A 19,444-nucleotide genomic window follows, 5' to 3' on the forward strand; every position below is an offset into this window, starting at 1 on the left:
TCTTGGTTACCATATTCATTGCGTTCTTTTATCTTGTCAAGCTTACATTGATCTCAATTTGAAGTGTAAATGGTCGGTTTGGTAAGCCATTTATTGATTCTGGTCAACCCTTGGAAAACTTAAAGGTTTTATATTTGATCATTTGTGATGTGTCAATTCCACTTCATCATTTATTTTTCTTTTCTTGAACGTGTATTCACAGTACATATGTAAACTAATTGATCAATGGAAAAGGTTAGCATGATTTGACATGCATTGAAATAGAGATGCATGTTGTGATTCTCGGATCAATATGAAGATTATTTGGGAGGAAAAACAACTCTATTTCACAAGAATAGAATTATAGAGAATTTACACCAAGAATTTCTCTCTACAAAAAACCTCACCAAACTCTCTTTTTGTTCTCACAATCTTTTCCTGGATTGTATTTCAATCTCTCTAGATTGATGTTTCTGTGTAAAACATAAGGCTCTATTTATAGCCTTAAAGAAGGTGGTTGGTGGTTGAATTCTTCATTCAACAATGGTGGCTTCTAGAATGGGTTGGTGGCTTCAACAATGGTGGGCTTCTAGAATTGGTAGTTGGCAGCAGCTGAACTTATCAATTCTCCCCCTTCAGCTGCATTCCAACGCAGCTACTATTTGAAAGTTATTCCAACTATGTCTCTGCACAGCTCTAACTTTTCTTGAGTGACCACCTTTGTTAACATGTCTGCTGGATTCTCCTTCGTATGGATCTTCACTAGTTTCAACAGTTGTTGATTCATCACCTCGCGTATCCAGTGATAGCGAATGTCGATGTGCTTTGTCCGAGAATGATACATTGAGTTTTTGCTTAAATCAATTGCACTTTGACTATCACAATGTATCTTATACTCTGTTTGATTTATCCCTAGTTCTTGGAGAAACCGCTTTAGCCACAACATTTCTTTTCCAGCTTCCGCTACAGCAATATACTCTGCTTCAGTTGTGGATAGTGCAACACACTTCTGCAATCTTGACTGCCATGACACAGCTCCCCCTGCAAAAGTATAAACATATCCTGAGGTTGATTTTCTTCCATCAGGATCTCCGGCCATATCTGAATCTGTATAGCCTTCCAAGACTGGATCAGCTCCCCCAAAGCACAGACTTGATTTTGAAGTACCTTTAAGATACCTGAAAATCCATTTAACTGCCTCCCAATGTTTCTTTCCAGGGTTAGAAAGAAAACGACTTACCACACCTACCGCATGTGCGATATCTGGCCTCGTGCAAACCATGGCATACATCAGGCTTCCAACTGCTGAAGAATATGGAATTGTAGACATCTCCTCAATCTCTTTCTTGGATGAGGGGCACAAACTCTTGCTCAACTTGAAGTGATTTGCCAAAGGGACACCTACCGGTTTGGCATTACTCATATTGAACCGTTTGATCACCCGTTCAATGTAATTTTCTTGAGATAGCCATAACTTCTTGTTTCTCCTATCTCGAGTTATCTGCAATCCCAAAATATGTTGAGCTGGACCTAAGTCTTTCATTTCAAAGGACTTAGAGAGTTCTTTCTTCAACTGTCTAATTTTTGTTGCATCTTGTCCGACGATCAACATGTCGTCTACATAAAGTAGAAGTACAACAAAATTGCCATCCGAAAATCTCTGAATGTAAACACACTGATCTGCAGCAGTCCTTTTATATCCTTGACTTACCATAAATGAGTCAAACCTTTTGTACCACTGCCTCGGTGCTTGCTTTAGGCCATATAAACTTTTCGTAAGCTTATAGACGAGGTTTTCTTTTCCTGAAACCTCAAAACCTTCCGGCTGCTCCATATAGATTTCTTCATTTAGATCACCATGAAGAAATGCTGTCTTGACATCCATTTGTTCAAGCTCCAAATTCAAACTGGCTACCAATCCAAGGATGATGCGGATTGAAGTCAATTTTACAACTGGTGAAAATATTTCATCAAAGTCAATTCCCTTTTTCTGTAGGAATCCTTTGACTACTAACCGGGCTTTGTGCTTCACCACCTTTCCGCTGCCATCTTTCTTCAGCTTGAATACCCATTTACTCTTTAGTACCTTCTTTCCTTGTGGAAGTTTCACAATCTCATAAGTGTTGTTTTTCTGTAAAGAGTTCATCTCTTCGGTCATTGCTTGCAGCCATTTTTCTTTATCCGTATGAGATATAGCTTCATGGAAACTCTCTGGTTCTCCATCTTCAGAAAGTAGAATATACTCGGTTTCTGGGTATCGAGTTGATGGAATCTGACCTCGTTCAGATCGACGAGGTTGTTGATTATTAGCTTCAAGATGTGTACCATCATCGTTCCCCTGCGATGGTTCTGTAGTTTCCTGAGGGGTTTGTGCCTCCCCTGCCAAACATCCTCCTGTTCTGCTTCTGGTACTGCTTCATGCTCCCCCATGCTATTTGTGTCAAACTGCAATGGTAGTGGATCTGGACCAACTTTTTGGGCACTGGAACCTCTTTCATAAGATATTGTGGGCTTTTCAATGTCTTCAATTATCTGGTTTTCGTGGAATACAACATCCCTACTTCTGATCACCGTCTTCTGTATTGGATCCCATAATCTATACCCAAATTCTTCATCTCCATAGCCTATGAAGATACATGGTATAGTTCTACCATCAAGCTTCTTCCTGAGCTCCTGGATACATGTGCATGTGCTAAACAACCGAATACCCTTAAGTGAGAATATGAGGGATTCTTACCCGACCATATTTTCTCTGGAACCTCAAAATTCAACGGGGCTGATGGTGACCGGTTGATTAGGTAGCAAGCGGCGCGAACAGCTTCTCCCCAGAATGGCTTAGGCAACTTTGCCATACTGATCATACTTCTGACTCTTTCCATAATTGTCCGGTTCATTCTCTCGGCTACTCCATTGTGTTGTGGGGTGCGTGGGACCGTCTTTTCATGTCGAATCCCTTGTCTCTTGCAATAGGAATCGAACTCTTTGGAAGTATACCCGCCTCCATTATCTGAGCGAAGGCATTTTAATTTCTTTCCCGTTTCACGCTCTACCATGGCATGAAATATCTTGAAATAATCAAAAGCCTGGTCCTTTGTCTTTAAGAAGTACACCCACACCTTTCGAGAAGCATCATCAATGAAAGTCAGAAAATACCTATTGCCGCCAAGTGACTTCTCCTCCATGGGACCACAAATATCAGAGTGTACCAGACTGAGTAACTCTGATTTTCTGGTTGAAGAAAATGTAAAAGAGACTCTATGTTGCTTTCCGAATAAGCAATGATTACAAGGGTCTAAAGCAACATTCTTGTCCATTCTGATAAGCTGCTTTTTTCGTTAGAATTGATATCCCCTTTTCACTCATGTGACCGAGTCTCTGGTGCCACAGGTTTTGAGACGCCTCTTTTTCCATAATATTGAGGCTGTCTGAACATACCTTCACATGAGTTTTATATAAGTTGCCACAAATATGTCCTCGAGCGAGAATCATAACCCCTTTCAGCAATTTCCATGTGCCTTTTCCGAAATAACTTTCATAGCCCTGTTTGTCAAGAGCTATACCTGATATTAGGTTTAGACGAAGTTCTGGCACATGACGGACATCCTTCAATATCATTGTACTCCCGATATTTGTTTGTATTTTGATATCACCAATTCCAACTATCTCACAGGAAGAAGTGTTCCCCATCTTCACTACTCCAAAGTCTCCTGCTTTGTATGTTGTGAAGAAATCTTTTCGGGATGTGGCATGGTATGATGCTGCAGTATCTACCACCCATTCGTTTTCTTCTTGACTTGAGACGTGAAGGCATGCCTCTTCTTGGATGGAACAAATGGCTACCTCTCCGTGGGTAGTGACTAATGCATCTCCATCCTTTTGCTTCAACTGCTCCTTCTCCTTATGCAATTTTCTGCAGTTCTTCTTTAAATGGCCCTTTATTCCACAGTGGTAGCACGCATATGATGACTTCCTACCATCCGTGGATTTTCCCCTACTCTTGCTTCTGCCTCTCCTCTTGTCTTGACTTCTTTCTTGTTGTCTCCCTCTTTCTGTAATAAGGGCATGCGACTCACCATGATCGATGTCCTTTCTTCTGGCTTCTTCATTAAATAAGGCATCTTTAACCATAGACATGGTCAGATTTCCACTAGGAGCTGAATTACTGAGAGAGACTACCAGCGTCTCCCAACTATCAGGAAGAGAACTAAGAAGTAGTAGGGCTTGCATCTCATCCCCGAGCGGCATGTCAACAGACGATAATTGATTTATCAAGCTCTGAAACTCACTAGTATGCTCGGCAACTGAAGTTCCGTGCTTTAACTTCAAAATTACCAAACGCCTCATCAACAAGGCTTTGTTCCTAGCGGTCTTGGCTTGATACATCCCTTCTAACTTCACCCAGAGGGCATACGCATCTGTCTCTTGTGCAACATGATGAAAAACGCTATCGTCAATCCATTGTCGAATTTGACCGATAGTTTTTCTGTTTAATTTCTTCCACTCTGCTTCTTTGGTGGAATCGGGGTTCCTACCCTTTGCTTTTATGGGATCAAACAAATCTTTACAACTGAGGAGATCTTCCATCTGAGGTCTCCACAATGTGTAATTTGTGGCAGTAAGCTTTATCATAGCTCCAGATGATGATGACTCTTCCATTATGTCTTTAAAATGGCTTGGTCAAAATTTTGGAGCAGAATCTCACCAAACGGAACTCACCAACACGTCCGGAATGGTGAAAAATGGTAGGATTGACTCTTCTTGGGTCAAAATAGGGCCTCCAGAAAATTTTCAAAATTTACACCAAACTTTTGGGGTTAAATCGAAAATATACTGAACTTGTGGGGCAGATTTATAATTTCAGTAACTTCAGGGGTTATTTCATAAATTTCTAAAAATTTTATGATGACTGGATGCTGACGTGGCGATGACTGGATGCTGACGTGGCGATGACTGAATGCTGATGTGGCGCTGACTGGATGCTGACGTGGCTCTGACTGGATGATGATGTGGCGCTGACTGGATGCTGATGTGGCGCTGACTGGGCAGTTACTATTCATCATCTTCTTCCTTGGGCAGAAGAAAAAAAATTGCCATAACTTCTTCGTTTTAGCTTTGTTTGGCCTCTGGAAAATTGCGTTGAATTCGTATCGACGCAAGGAATCTAATGAAATGATCAAAACACACCGAAGATCACGTTTTCGAAAAACGTAAATCCGGGTTGAAATTTTCAGTGTTCCGATATTTCTCGATGAACACAGAATCGAAGGCTCTGATACCACTTGTTGTGATTCTCGGATCAATATGAAGATTATTTGGGAGGAAAAACAACTCTATTTCACAAGAATAGAATTATAGAGAATTTACACCAAGAATTTCTCTCTACAAAAAACCTCACCAAACTCTCTTTTTGTTCTCACAATCTCTTCCTGGATTGTATTTCAATCTCTCTGGATTGATGTTTCTGTGTAAAACATAAGGCTCTATTTATAACATTAAAGAAGGTGGTTGGTGGTTGAATTCTTCATTCAACAATGGAGGCTTCAACAATGGTGGCTTCTAGAATGGGTTGGTGGCTTCAACAATGGTGGGCTTCTAGAATTGGTAGTTGGCAGCAGCTGAACTTATCAATGCATACTCATATAGAGGCATTTTAGTTCTTCATTAAATGCAGCTGGCATTTAATGGTAGACTCATGCACCATTAAGTTCGTTTTAGGATTAGCACATTTTGCAACAATTAAACTTACCTACTTGTCCAGAAAATTTGTGCATCATTGCTCATCTTAAAAGAATCCAATAACTAAATCCTAAGGTTTGAACAGATGCATACTCTTATCATACATCATTCTAGCAATCCTTCCTTACACAGGAGAGCAATGGTGTATTCCACTAGCTAGACACGAGAAATTCCTAGTTCCAGAGACTTAGCAAGTGCAGAAATTTGTCTTGTAGCTTAGGTCTTTGCAAACTTTTATTAGTCAGTTGAAAGAAGACTTCTCTTAATTCATGATTTTGATGTTTATCTTGCATTTTCTACTTTAAGTTAAAGATATGTATTATTGGAAGCAGAGTCTTGCAGGCACTTGACTCTTGAAGAAATTTGAATGTCAGTCATGTAGTTGCATTTACATTTACTAGCTTGCTTATCATCTACCTAAGCTCTTATAATTCAGATGAATATCTTGTTTGGTTCTTCATTTTTCACTCCACCTCTATTTAATTTGTACGGCTGATGATGAGTTGCAAAGTTGGAGGATTACTCATAGTATATGCTGGTGTTTAGTTTCAGAGATTAATTGCAACAACAATTTCCCAGAGTATAATCCCACAAGTAGAGGTCTGGACTAGGTAGAGGCGGAGTAAGGATTTCAACCTTAAGGGTTCTGAATTTTGGGACCATGACTTCAAGTGTTAATGATTGGGTTCTAGATTTAATATTTATACATATTTCATGAATTCAAAACGTCAAATAAACTGTTTGAGCAAAAGTTACCCGTAGGTAGGTTTGTGCCTCCGCCCCTGGGTCTGGGGAGGGTAGAGCGTACCAGACCTTACCCTACCCGATGAGATAGAGAGACTGTTTTCGATAGACGCTCGGCTCAAGAAAAGACGAAAAAGGAAGAAAAGGGAAGAAGATACTTCGATGATTTAAGAATCCCATGAACTAGAAATTGAAGTTGTCTCCAGTGACTACATGAATGTAAGTCAGTGATGGCTTCTTCAGACTCTGACTTTAGATGCTATCTATAATACATTACTAGATGGGATACAATATTAAGCACATCATAGCACAAACAGTAGTGAGGAAAACCATTCTGGAAAGATTAACAAAACCAAACAACCATAGGATAAAATTAAATCGACTACTTAAGAACACTTATGAAAGATAAAACTGTCTGTGTAACTGTGAGTAAGAGGAGGATGACGGCCGCCACAGTTGAAACTCCTGCCCACGGACTATGAAAATAATTGCGCCTCAAACTTGCCTTCATTCTGTTCCATGGTTGTTCACAATGTTGCAGTACTTTTCCGCATACTTCTTTGTAATGGAAGTCTGATGAAATACCGACCCCCTTCCCAATTTTATTAAATAAATTAGCCACTTCTTTGTCATCTCCTATGTCGTTGGCGATGATTCCTTTTACGCGAAGCAATGTGACATCTTTTTCTGAGTCGATAAGATGATCCATGAAAACTGCAAATTCACTGAAATATTTAGGATCTATATTTGGTGACTGTTGCTCGTAAGCTATAAAATTTCTGAGGACGGTCTCTGTATTATCGCTGACTTTAAAACAAGGAATTGTCATCAATCCATTCTCAAATCTAATGTCAAATAAACTTGTGCTATCTCCAAGGTTGTCTTTCGCCAAGCAAGTATAAATATTTCCAACTTTTGAAAATCCAACTCCAGCTTCGTGAAGCTCTGTAGCGTTTGGCATGTTGTCTTGCCATGTCAGCTTGTCCTTATCTCTTGGCATTTCTTTCGACCTAATTATTTGCAAAAGATTACAGCATAAGCTTTTCCTGGAATGTTCTGCTTCCTTGCTAATGTTCCCAGTTAGGTTATTAGTTTTCATCTCTGAAGGGTGACATGACATGTGTATTACTTGAAGTAAATGCTTAATTTCTACGGCATTACTTATAGTCTCATTAAAGGATGCAGGGGTCAGCTTCGGTAAATCATGAAAAAAGATCCACTTAACCATTTTTGTAAATGGTAATTCATCGGTTTCTTCTTTTGTCATGTCATGAAGTTTGGTAAGGACAAAGAAAGGAAGTTGATTTTCTAGTAACAACAAGTCACGACTTACTTGATTATCTAGGCAACCTCCAGGTATAATCATGTCTTCTCCTATTGGCTTTATTCCACAGCGCTCTCGAATATACTCAACCAAAAAACAGCCATCAAATAACAACATTTTCAAAAATTGACCAGTGTTGTGGTCACCATCAATAAGGTCCTCTATTTCATCATAACACATTAGTGCTTTATCTTTCAGTTCCTCCAATTCTTTGATGCAACTTTCCACGTCAAGCCCCTCTTTCCGCCGGAGAAACCGTCGTAGGTATAACAGTTTGTACTTTTCCATTGAGTGAAGTTCTTGATATTTTTTATGGTAAGGACCAATGGAGATCATCTTTGGTGTATAAGCATCTGGATTTGATTCACGTAACGCCACATTTACTTTGAATATGGTGGTGGATTTGATAGCCAAATTTTCCATGTCCTCATATATTTCATCTAAGATTTGATTTGTAGATTTGTTTGTTTGCCAACCTGGTCGACCTTGACCATCTCTTTCCTTAATCTCAATTAAATTATCCACTTTCTCCCATTCTTTTATCTGTAATTAGTGGAAAAGAGTCACATTTTTTCCCCCACATAAATTGTCACTATATAACGATCAGACAAAACAAAACTCTAAAGACGGAAGATTTTCCCTTTCTTAATTCAGAAAAAAGACAGAAAATTTTCAAAATAAAAAAATTAAACTAATCAAATACTGAGCAAAAAGGGCAAAGGGTAGCCCGGTACACTAAGCTCCTGCTATGTGCGGGGTTCGGAAAGGGTCAGACCACAAGGGTCTATTGTACGCAGCCTTACCCTGCATTTCTGCAAGAGGCTGTTTCTACAGCTCGAACCTGTAACCAAATACTGAGCAGTGAGCAGAAAATAGTAAGTCAATATTGTCTTGTTAATGGCATTTTTTGTCTTGTTTGAAGGTACATCTGGATTACATATTAACTGGAACAAAAGTTTTATGTATCCAGTTAATATTGTTAGTGAGCTGCAATACTTGTCTAGAATTCTTGGGAGGTAAAATAGGGGAGCTGCCTACAGGCTATCTGGGAATGCCATTGGGGGCAAAGAGCAAATCGAAAGGGATATGGAATGGTGTTACAGAGAAATGTGAAAAGAAGTTGACTAACTAGAAGAGTCAGTACCTATCAATGGGGGGTAGATTAACTCTGAGTAACTCTGTGTTGGATGCTATGCCTACTTACACGATGTCCTTGTTTCCTATTCCCGTAAATATAGTGAAGAGAATAGATGCTTTAAGAAGGAACTTCTTGTGGGAAGGGAACTGTGACAAGAAGAAAATACATTTAGTCAAATGGAACTCTCTTACAATCAACAAGAAGGAAGGGGGGTTGAGAATAAAGAACTTGAGAACTCAGAATCAAACCTTGATGATGAAGTGGTTATGAAGATTTGCTGAAGAAGAACAATCCTTATGGAAAGAGGTGATTAGGGAGAAGTATGGTATGGATGGTAAATGGACAACCAAATCAGTGAATGGGCCTTATGGGGTTAGTCTATGGAAATGCATCAGGAATCTATGGCCTAAATTCATGAACAAAACAAATTTCAGTGGAGGAAATGGGATGGAGATATCCTTTTGGAAGGATAATTAGTTAGGGCAAGGATCTTTGAGTCAAATGTTTCCTGACATCTACATCCTCAATCAGCAACAAGAAGCAACAATTGGAGAGGTATGGAATATACAAGGGTGGAATTTTATTTACAGAAGATTATTAAATGACTGGGAGATTGGCAGGCTAACAGAGTTCTACAATGTTATTGAACAATTCAAAGGAATTTCAAACTCTGAAGACCGTATAAATTGGCAAAGAAATAAAATTGAGAAGTTCTCTGTTAGATCAGCTTATAAGGAATTCAACCTTTCCATGAATTAGGTTGGTTGTTGGCCATGGAAACTGATTTGGAAAGTTAAAATTTCTCATAAAGTTGCTTGCTTTACTCGGTTGTTGGCAAAGGAGGCAATGTTGACACAGGACAACCTAGTCAAGAGAGGATATCAATTATGCTCTAAATGCTACTTATGTGGAGAGGAGGCAGACTATTAGTCATCATTTTTTACACTGCAGGTTGACTGCTCAACTATGGAGAATTTTTATCAACTTAAGGGGGTATTATGTGGACTATGCTAAGAAGAAGTCCTGAAGTTCTTGCATGCTGGAATAGAGATGGTAATTTCTCCAATCAGAAGGAGAGATGAACGATTGTCCCTACTTGCATCTGGTGGACAATTTGAAAAGAGAGAAACCAGAGATGTTTTGAAGACAAGTATAATCATGTCCAGAAGATGAAAATGAAGTGTCTACTGTTGTTCTACTTTTGGTGTAAATGAAAACTTTTAGAAGAACATGAGTCTATATATTTTAGATTGGAAAAATGACACTGTATAGCCGCTGTAAAAATAATAGCCGAAAATATATAAAATTTGTATATTTTTTGTATATATATACATTATGTATGTTATATACAAAAATTATATAAATTTTATACACTTTTTTCTGCTACTAGATGTAAATAGTTTCCGGCGCGGGCTATTAGTGATAATACCTCAGAAGATCAAGGATAAGGAGTCTTTTTCCTCTCCTATTTAATTATGGGTGACTGCACAGTTTTTGTGTAGTCTTTATATTAATATACAATATGTTACCTTCTAAAAAAAATTGTCTAAGCGGTTTTCCTTATTTTCCAAGAAAATATGTTCCTTGCTACCAAATATGTTCCCTTAATAATGGTGAAGTGATCTCTATTCTTACTTTAATTTATCATTTTCTTACCTCGTTCTCTATCGTCCAAAACAACAAACAAACCTCATTTTTCTTTCTCGTGAATTTAAGTATTGCTTTGTGCATGTGTGTGTGAGAGAGATACAGAGAGGGAGAGACCTCATCCTTTGAAGCTTATCATTAAGAGGAGTTTGTCAAGTATTAGAATTCGATGATCTATTGGGGATTGAGAGAGAGAGACACACACATACCCCATCCTTTTCAGCATCAATAATTAGAGGAGTTTGATGGAGTAGTAGTGGAACTTGATCATCTATCGTGACAATCTCAATATGGTCTGCCATTCCTCCAATTAGGTAATTTTCTTCAAACTGTAATTCAACAACAAAGAGAGAGAATTTTTAATCAACGGTACTGTATCAAACTCTTTTTCTCAATTCATATTCGTTGTTACTACACGTTGATGAAAAGAAATATTTAAAAATTATAATAGTACACACTAAAATTTATCTACAAAGCTTCCTGGTTGATCACAAGATTTTAAAATTTAAAATTTACTAATGTGAAAGAGCTAAATCAAGAGTTTGGACATCAATGGAAAAAGGAAGTTGGTGTACACTATCTTTTTCCATATCTCAAAATTACATTTTCATTTCAATTTGGATCATACATGTTATCTTCATTTTAGATCATCCCACCTTATGGGGGGTTATGACTTCAACATAAAAACAGAGGGAGCTTGGCCTAAAACAGTGTAAGGTGTAAGGATACTTTTAATGTATGAGGCCTTTTGTAGAAAATGATATGAGTTTGACTCAAACGGATATTATTACATGATGTTAAAAGATAACCCGATTTGCCGTCTACTTAATCGCTTAAACTAAAAATAGCCGGCAAAGGTATAATATATATATATAATTTATGTTCAGTATGTCTATAATCGTGTATAATCGATGTATAATCTATACATATGGCTAGAAAAAGTAAACAATGACTATGTCTTTGAGATGGTTTAGCCCAACAATTTTTTGTGCGAAGCATAGAATATTGAGAAATGCATAAAGTTACCTCTTTGGTTTGGCTTCTTCTTTTTTCCTTGTTTGTGATCCTGAAGAATAAGAGGAATGAGATTAGGATTCAAAAAATCATTAAGAGCATTTTGCCTACTGCAAACGTAACTTTTGCAAATAACCTCAAACTTATGCCTTTAAAGCTCCTCCCAATTGCCTATTGATGGGAAGGTGGGTTGATTATAAAATAACTTTTGCATATAATAAATTAAGCGGAAGTTGACTATCGATAATGTCTAAAGATGGAGAGGAATTTTGATCAGAAAATGAGTTTGGCATAATAGTAGGTGCAGATTTGACTATTCATCAAGTCAATGAAGAGAGGTGCATAATTGGATTGTCAAGTTGAAATAATTGACATCACATCATTTCATACTAAGTGTATTATCATTATAAAGTCAATGGACCAACTGCCTTTCACATTATTAGTTTCTAATAGAAAAAAATAGCCGAGTGGTGTCGCTATTTTATTACATGAACCGGCTCTAATTGCATTGTAAAAATTACACGGGGCGTCTTATTTGGTCGCCCCCATTTAACCTATACCATTTTTTAAAAAGTTTTAATTTGTACCCACTTTTTAAATAACTTCAGCCCTCCTCTTCCTCCTCCTGTTGTTGGTGCTGCTACGAATATACAGTAATACAGATATTCATAGATACAGTAATTGGCTATTCACCGAGTTGCTTTTCTTGCTCTTCTCCTTTTGTCTGGTAAAGTCTTAATTCTCTTTTATGTCAAATCATCGCCTTTTTTTCTTCTTCTTGTAGTACTCAAAAAATTAAAGTCTTTTATGTCCAATTAATTTATACAAAAGTGAAGCATCAACTCCTAATAGAATTAACATGATTGACATAATTGCAGGAGCAGTTCTACTAGGAAGTTTCCCTATACTTTCTTCATCTTCATATTCAGATTGGCAAATAGCACAGGTTTCTGAATCTACATCAGCAACTACTGTGGGGTCGCCTCCATCTTCTTTAGCAAGAGAATGATGTGTTCTTATTTCCAAATACTTCAATACAGCATCATCGTTCTCTTTCTCCTCATCATGACCATCCACGTCATCCTCACGATCAAATAGATGGTCATACAGAAAGCCAAAATCAAAGGCTGAATTTTCTTGAATTGTCTTAAAACTTTCATTTTTTATAAAAACTTCAGTACTAAATAAGCTGAAATTTCTACAAACGAACTAAATAACTTCAGCATCTCTGCTGAAGTTTTTGAAAAAGCTTATCCAGGACAAAAAAACTTCAGCTTATTTCGTGCTGAAGTTTTTATAAATGAACTAAATAACTTCAGCATCTTCTGCTGAAGTTTTTGAAAAAGCTTATCCATGACAAAAAAATTTCAACACTAAATGCTTAAGTTCAGCAAATAGAGAACAAAACTTCAGCACTAGAATGCTTAAGTTCAACAATTACAAACAAAAACAAGTTCATCAAATAGAGAACAAAACTTCAGCACTAGAATGCTTAAGTTCAGCAATTACAAACAAAAACTTCAGCACACTTGGTCTACTTCAGGCCCGACTACTAGAATGCTGAAGTTTTGCGTGATTGCCTTTGCTACTTCAGCCCCGTATGCTGAAGTACCGCGAAAAAGTGGGTATACTTGCAATTTTTTTTGCAAAGCGGGCACAAGTTAAAACGTGACCCAAAAAGCGGATATAGATACAAATGCCCCAATTGCATTGCACTAGCTGCCTTTCACATATCAAATTTTCAACAAGTATTAACTTAAATACTTGCCCATCTAATCTCTTAAACTAAAAATAGCTAGCGAATGTATAATATAAGTATAATTTATATATAGTATATGATAACTGTGTATTAAAGACTTGGTAGTTATGTTAGTTAATGGGGGTATTTTAGTCTTTTTACCCTTATCACACACGTGACTCGTGTGAGGGAATTTGTATGAAGGCATATGTTCTGCCCTGACCGAGTTAGTTTTGGAGTGTAACAGAATTCATCTTCTTCTTCATTTCTCTCATTCCCTCAGCTATGATCTTCTTCTTCATTGCATGCAATTGTGATTTAGTCTAGATCTCTACTCAGATTTTGTCACCATGTTTTATCAATGCATAACAGGATCTGGTTGCCTTTCACATAAAACTTTTTATTTGTAATGGGTGGTGACACTATCTTATTATATGAACAGGCTCTGCTTACAACAGATTAACTGCTTTTTAACATTATGAGTTTTCAATATAATGGCGAAACTATCACAAAACTTGGCTTTGGTTGCAAAGGAAACAGTTGTCTTTCACATTACTAGTTTTTAGTAGTAGACTGGTGATTAACACTATTTTATAATTTTGACATTACTAGTTTTTATGTGATGCTTAGGTAAAGTTTAATGACTTTTTAGTTTAAATGATAGCTTGATAAGTTAAATGAGTTTTTATTAAAAAAAAATAGTTTATTGACTTTAATGCAATAATGTAAAAATTGAGTGATCATTCATGAAAATAACCCCTAAGTAGTAGTAGTTGCTTATCCAGACTTTGAGTAGAAACATAATACCACATTACCATTTTACTGACTCATTAGTACTCTTCTAAACGTCTGACAGCCATTAGACAATCACTGGAAAAAGAATTATTCAATAAATAACTTAGCAGCAACGAAGCTGTAGTCATTTAGCTCAGATGTGTATGAATACAATATTATTGCAGTATAATGTAGGCTACTACTACTACTTTATTAGTCGAATAATATACAGGGTTGTCATTTTTCACTAAGGTGAATGAAGATCCTAATTGACATATTTGGCATGCATGTCCATTCACGTAAGACCTGGATGCTTAAAACATAAGACCTGATTTGTCAGCTGGTTGATTAAAGTGGTAGTTAATCCGGAAAATTAATATAGAACAAGTGTACTATGATAGAATAATGCCCCATGGTTGTTCCCTAGGGTTATACCATTATATTTATAGCAAAGTATATAAGTATAGAGGACAAGAGTACCCTTACTTAGGAGGGTAGTATACAATAATTCCTAGGCTAATATGGTAAAAGAGATATATACACTAACAAAGACCTATATACATTTCAAATTTAAACCGTACATATGAAGGAATGTACGCATTCAGTTCTTCACATGCAATAATTTCTTGACTTTCTAACTTGATAAATTGAATCATTTCATTGCCAGAAAATAAAATGTTCCATTTATTAAAGATGGAGCACGTTTCTCACATTTATATTATGCAACTTGGATTGGCTACAATATTAAAACCGTCAAAAACACAAATAATAGTAAGGAAAACCAGACTGGAAGGATAACAAAACCAATCTACTAAAGAATACAATCAATTAAAGCAACTATTTCAGAACACTTATTAGAGTAGGCTGTCTACGGTCACACCTTTTGGGGCGCAACCCTTTGCTGGACCCTGCGTGAATACGGGATACTTTGTACATTGGGCTGCCCTTTTTCTTATTACTTAAGAGCACTTATGAGAGATAGAACTGTCTGTGTAACTGTGAGTAAGAGGAGCACGATTGCTGCAACAGTTGAAGCTCCAGCCCAAGGACTCTGAAAGTAATTGTGCCTCAATTTTGCCATCATTTGATTCCATGGGTTTTCACAATGTTGAATTATTTTGCTGCATTCTTCACTGCAGTAGAAGTCAATAGAAGTAGTGACCCCTTGTGTCAGTTTGTTGAAGATGGTAGCCACTTGTTTGTCATCTCCTATCTCGTTAAATATGATTCCGTTTTGGCGAAGAAGATTCACATCTTTATGTGAGACAATAAGTTGACTCATTATCCAACCATAATCCGTATAATATTTAAGATGTAACCTAGACGAGTGCTGCTCATAAGCTATCATATTTCTCAAGAAAGGTTCCAATGTATCTTCAACTGCAAAACAAGGGATTTCAAACAATCCATGTTTAAACTCGATATCAAATAAAGTTGTTTTATCCTTAATATCCTCTCCCAAAGCTCCTATTTTTTTGAAATTGACTCCAGCTTCATAAAGTTCAGTTGCACTTGGAATTTGGCAGCATTCCCAACCACTAACTTCGTCGGGCATTTCTTTTTGAATAAATTTCCCCAAAAAACTTTTATTACAACATTCCTTTCGGGTGCTACCATTCGTGGTTTCGCTAGTATTATTTTGCATTTTTGATGGGCGAGACAACATATGTAACACATGAAGTAAATGGTCTGGTTGTTGAGGCGCAATGCCATCAATTATTTCGGGATACTTATTTGGGAAACGATCATCGAATGTAGATTTCACCATCTTTATCAAGTTTGGTTCTGTAGGATACTTAGTCATTTCATGTAACACGGTGAGGACAAAATAAGGTAGTTGGTTTTCTAGTAATAACATGTCTCGACATACTTGTAACATCATCCATTCCCTGTTGATGATTTCGTCTTCTTCTCTTGGCTTCCTTCCACAACGCTCTCGAATAAACTCAACTATAAAACAGCCATCAAGCAACAACATTTGTGAAAATTTGACAACAATGTCACTGTCAAGGTTATCATCGTAACACTTTAGTGCTTCATCTTTTAATTTCTCAATTTCACTAATGCAACTTTTCACATCAATCTCATTTTTCCGTTTGAGAAACCGTTGTAGGTACAACATTTTGTATTTTTCCATTGAGCCAAGTTGAGGAATTTTGTTATGGTAAGGACCAATGGAGATCACCTTTGGGGTATAAGCATCTGGATTTGATTCACGTAACGCAACATTTACTTTGAATATGGTAGTGGATTTGATAGACGAATTTTCCATGTTCTTAACTCTTTCTTCAAAGATTTGATTTGCAGATTTATTGGTATTGAAATGCAACCTCGCCATCTGTAATTAACGGAAAAGAGTTGATGGTTTTTCCTTTTCGTTTTGAGAAACTAACAGGACTTTTATGCTGAATTCCAATTTTTTTATTTTTGTTGTAGTAATATTTATATAGTACTTATTATTTTCTATAAATTTCTAATAAATAATTATCGGGAAGGAATAGAAAAATGAATAGTGAATCGTAATGAAGTTTCAAACATCATTAGTGGAAACCAAAAGAGTAAAAGGAAAATAAAACAATTGAATCTTAATAAAGAAGCTTGATCAAACTTGACGTTTTATTATTTTTGCTTTTAATGACTTAATGTATATATTAAAAAAAATATAATTATTAACAAGTGACTATTCATGCTTGTGAGGGAAAAACAAGTGATGCACGCGTGACTATTCATGCTTGCTACCTTGTTTCCTTTTGTAAAAAAAACAGTAAATAAATAAATAAATAAAATGAAGGTTTGTGTTGAGAAAGAGAGACCTCGTCTTCTATTACTTGACGAATTCGGTGATCTGTTGGGGTAATCTCAATAGAGTGTGCCATCCCTCTTTAATACTTTCTTGAACTGTAATTCCTACAAGCAACAGATATCGTTTTAAAATGGCATGGCATCAAAATTATTATTATTATTATTATTAATCCAATTAAAATAGCAATAGTACACCTTGTGTTTAGCATAATGAACAAATAAAAAGGGCAATCCCGTACAATAAGCACGCTATGTGCGTAGTCCCGGAAGGGTCCGACCATATTGGATTTACTATACGCAGCCTTATCTAGCCTTTCTACGAAAGGCCATTGTTTGTTTTACATAGAATAACAATGTAGAAGTTAATTACCTCTTTGGTTTGACTATTTATATAGTCAAAATGGACTGATTGGAGTGATACTTGAGCTGATTTTCTTCTAATTAATAAGTTCTTCTCTGCTTGACTATTCTGAAGGATATGAGAGAGGAGGGGGTGCTGGAAATATAGGGGAAGAGGAATGGATTTAAATGTAAAATACAAAAGTCAATGAGAAAATGATGTCGAAACTGAAAAGATTTTAGTACTATATATAGATTAGGGCTTACCTATATTACTAACGTGAAATAACGTCAATTTGAGAAATATGTCATAGAATAAATAAAGCTACAAGTATCATAGAATAAAGTGTAATGACATTAAAAATGTAAGAAAAGTATCATAGAATAAAGTTGTAACCAGTTAGGTTTCAAGCTACCATTTAATATTATTCTTGGATTTCATATCAAGTTCAGTTCAGCAGAAGAACAATAAAGTTTTCCTTCTTTATAAAAGGCTTATAAAATACCTCTCGTGTTTGGTATTGTATGTATCTTCCAAAACCAGACAGACAGTAAGTCTACTTTAGTAAGCTTGAGGCTAAAGACTAACGATACATCAAATTTTCTTGTAAATGAATTAGTACGTAGCATGCGTTGGAATACCAGAAAGGTATTCTTCTGCACATTTTTTGCATCTCATTTTGATGGTAACCACCACTACTAGAAATCCGGAAAAAAGCGATCAAAATTTAGCGACCAAAGTTGGTCTGTGGGAAAAAGCGACCAAAGTTGGTCGCTAAACTAGCAAAAGTAATAAAATAAATAAAAGAAACAAAATAGCGACCAAGGTTGGTCGCTACTTGGTCGCTATATTAGTCAAAATGTTGACTGGACTGGTCAAACTTTCTTGGTCAAACATTTACTGAGATTAGTGACCAATGTTGGTCGCTAAAGTGGGACCCACCTACAAAATTTTAATAATTATATTATTAATTTAAATATTATATGAAATATAATTAAATTTGATTTAAATATAACGACCAACTTTGGTCGCTAAACTAAATTCTTGAATAAATGGCGACCAAAGTTGGTCTCTATTCAGGTCAACAATGGTCAAAATTAAAAATCACTTTTGTATTTACTATCTAAATAATATAAATGTAAGCCGTTAATACTTTTGTAATACAAGGGATGAATAGTACTACGAATCGTGCGTCTCTCTCTCTCTCTCTCTCTCTCTCTCTCTCTCTCTATATATATATATAGAAGGGTTTTCCACATAAAGTGTGTGTGTGTGTGTGTGTGTGTGTGTGTGTGTGTGTATTCAATCTGTAGCCTTTTCTTTTCAAAATTAATGTGTTGTCTTTTATTTAAAAGTAGTCTTGGGATTTACAAAAACTTCCTGAAGAAGTCTTGAAAGTACCTGTATGTGCTAGTACTATGCTAATTGACTGCAGGTACGTCCTGGACAGGTTAGGTAAATATATATAGCTTAATTGACTGCAGGTACGTCCTGGACAGGTTAGGTAAATATATATATATACTTACGCTATATTATGCACTGAGTATAAGTCTATTAGCTAATATTATATCGAATATAACTTATATATATTGTAAGCACGTGATTTTTGCCCAATATGAGAACTGAGTATAAGTCTATTAGGTAGTATTATATCGAATATAACTTATATATATATATATATATATATATATATATATATATATATATATATATATATATATATATATATATATATATATATACTTACGCTATACTATGCACTAAGTATAAGTGTATTAGGTAATACTGTATCGAATATAGCTTATATATATAATATATATACTTACGCTATAATATGCACTAAGTATAAGTGTATTAGGTAATACTGTATCGAATATAGCTTATATATATAATATATATATACTTACGCTATACTATGCACTAATATATACTTACGCTATACTATGCACTAAGTATAAGTGTATTAGGTAATACTGTATCGAATATAGCTTTTATATATATATATATATATATATATATATACTTACGCTATACTATGCACTGAGTATAAGTGTATTAGGTAATACTGTATCGAATATAGCTTATATATATATATATATATTTACGCTATACTATGCACTGAGTATAAGTGTATTAGGTAATACTGTATCGAATATAGCTTATATATATATATATATATGTACTTACGCTATACTATGCACTAACTAT

The 19,444-nt window shown here is 35.9% G+C and overlaps 2 protein-coding genes across 2 annotated transcripts; both read right to left on the minus strand.

Moving 5' to 3' along the window:
- Positions 1-6,622: 6,622 nt before the first annotated feature.
- Positions 6,623-11,918, minus strand: LOC107761595 (UPF0481 protein At3g47200-like). Its single transcript, XM_075233456.1, has 4 exons — positions 11,719-11,918; positions 11,595-11,634; positions 10,778-10,897; positions 6,623-8,326 (listed from the first exon to the last, which is right to left on the minus strand). Exons 3-4 carry the CDS (start codon positions 10,868-10,870, stop codon positions 6,842-6,844), a joined length of 1,578 nt encoding a protein of 525 aa, XP_075089557.1. The 5' UTR covers positions 10,871-10,897; positions 11,595-11,634; positions 11,719-11,918; the 3' UTR covers positions 6,623-6,841.
- A 2,838-nt stretch (positions 11,919-14,756) lies between these two features.
- Positions 14,757-17,379, minus strand: LOC107761596 (UPF0481 protein At3g47200-like). Its single transcript, XM_075232487.1, has 3 exons — positions 17,267-17,379; positions 16,908-17,001; positions 14,757-16,432 (listed from the first exon to the last, which is right to left on the minus strand). The coding sequence occupies exons 2-3, from the start codon at positions 16,968-16,970 to the stop codon at positions 15,050-15,052; spliced, it is 1,446 nt and encodes a 481-aa protein (XP_075088588.1). The 5' UTR covers positions 16,971-17,001; positions 17,267-17,379; the 3' UTR covers positions 14,757-15,049.
- Between the last annotated feature and the right edge of the window lie 2,065 nt (positions 17,380-19,444).

This window comes from Nicotiana tabacum, chromosome 16 (genome assembly GCF_000715075.1).
Source record: "Nicotiana tabacum cultivar K326 chromosome 16, ASM71507v2, whole genome shotgun sequence".
Lineage (NCBI taxonomy): Eukaryota > Viridiplantae > Streptophyta > Magnoliopsida > Solanales > Solanaceae > Nicotiana > Nicotiana tabacum.

Excerpts from the sequence above, each read along its gene's own strand:
- LOC107761595 (XM_075233456.1), bottom strand. The coding sequence starts at position 10,870 with ATGGCAGACCATATTGAGATTGTCACGATAGATGATCAAGTTCCACTA. Across the intron at positions 8,327-10,777 it reads TTGATGCTGAAAAGGATGGG|ATAAAAGAATGGGAGAAAGT; the intron begins GTATGTGTGTGT and ends CACTAATTACAG.
- LOC107761596 (XM_075232487.1), bottom strand. The coding sequence starts at position 16,970 with ATGGCACACTCTATTGAGATTACCCCAACAGATCACCGAATTCGTCAA. Across the intron at positions 16,433-16,907 it reads GTCAAGTAATAGAAGACGAG|ATGGCGAGGTTGCATTTCAA; the intron begins GTCTCTCTTTCT and ends CGTTAATTACAG.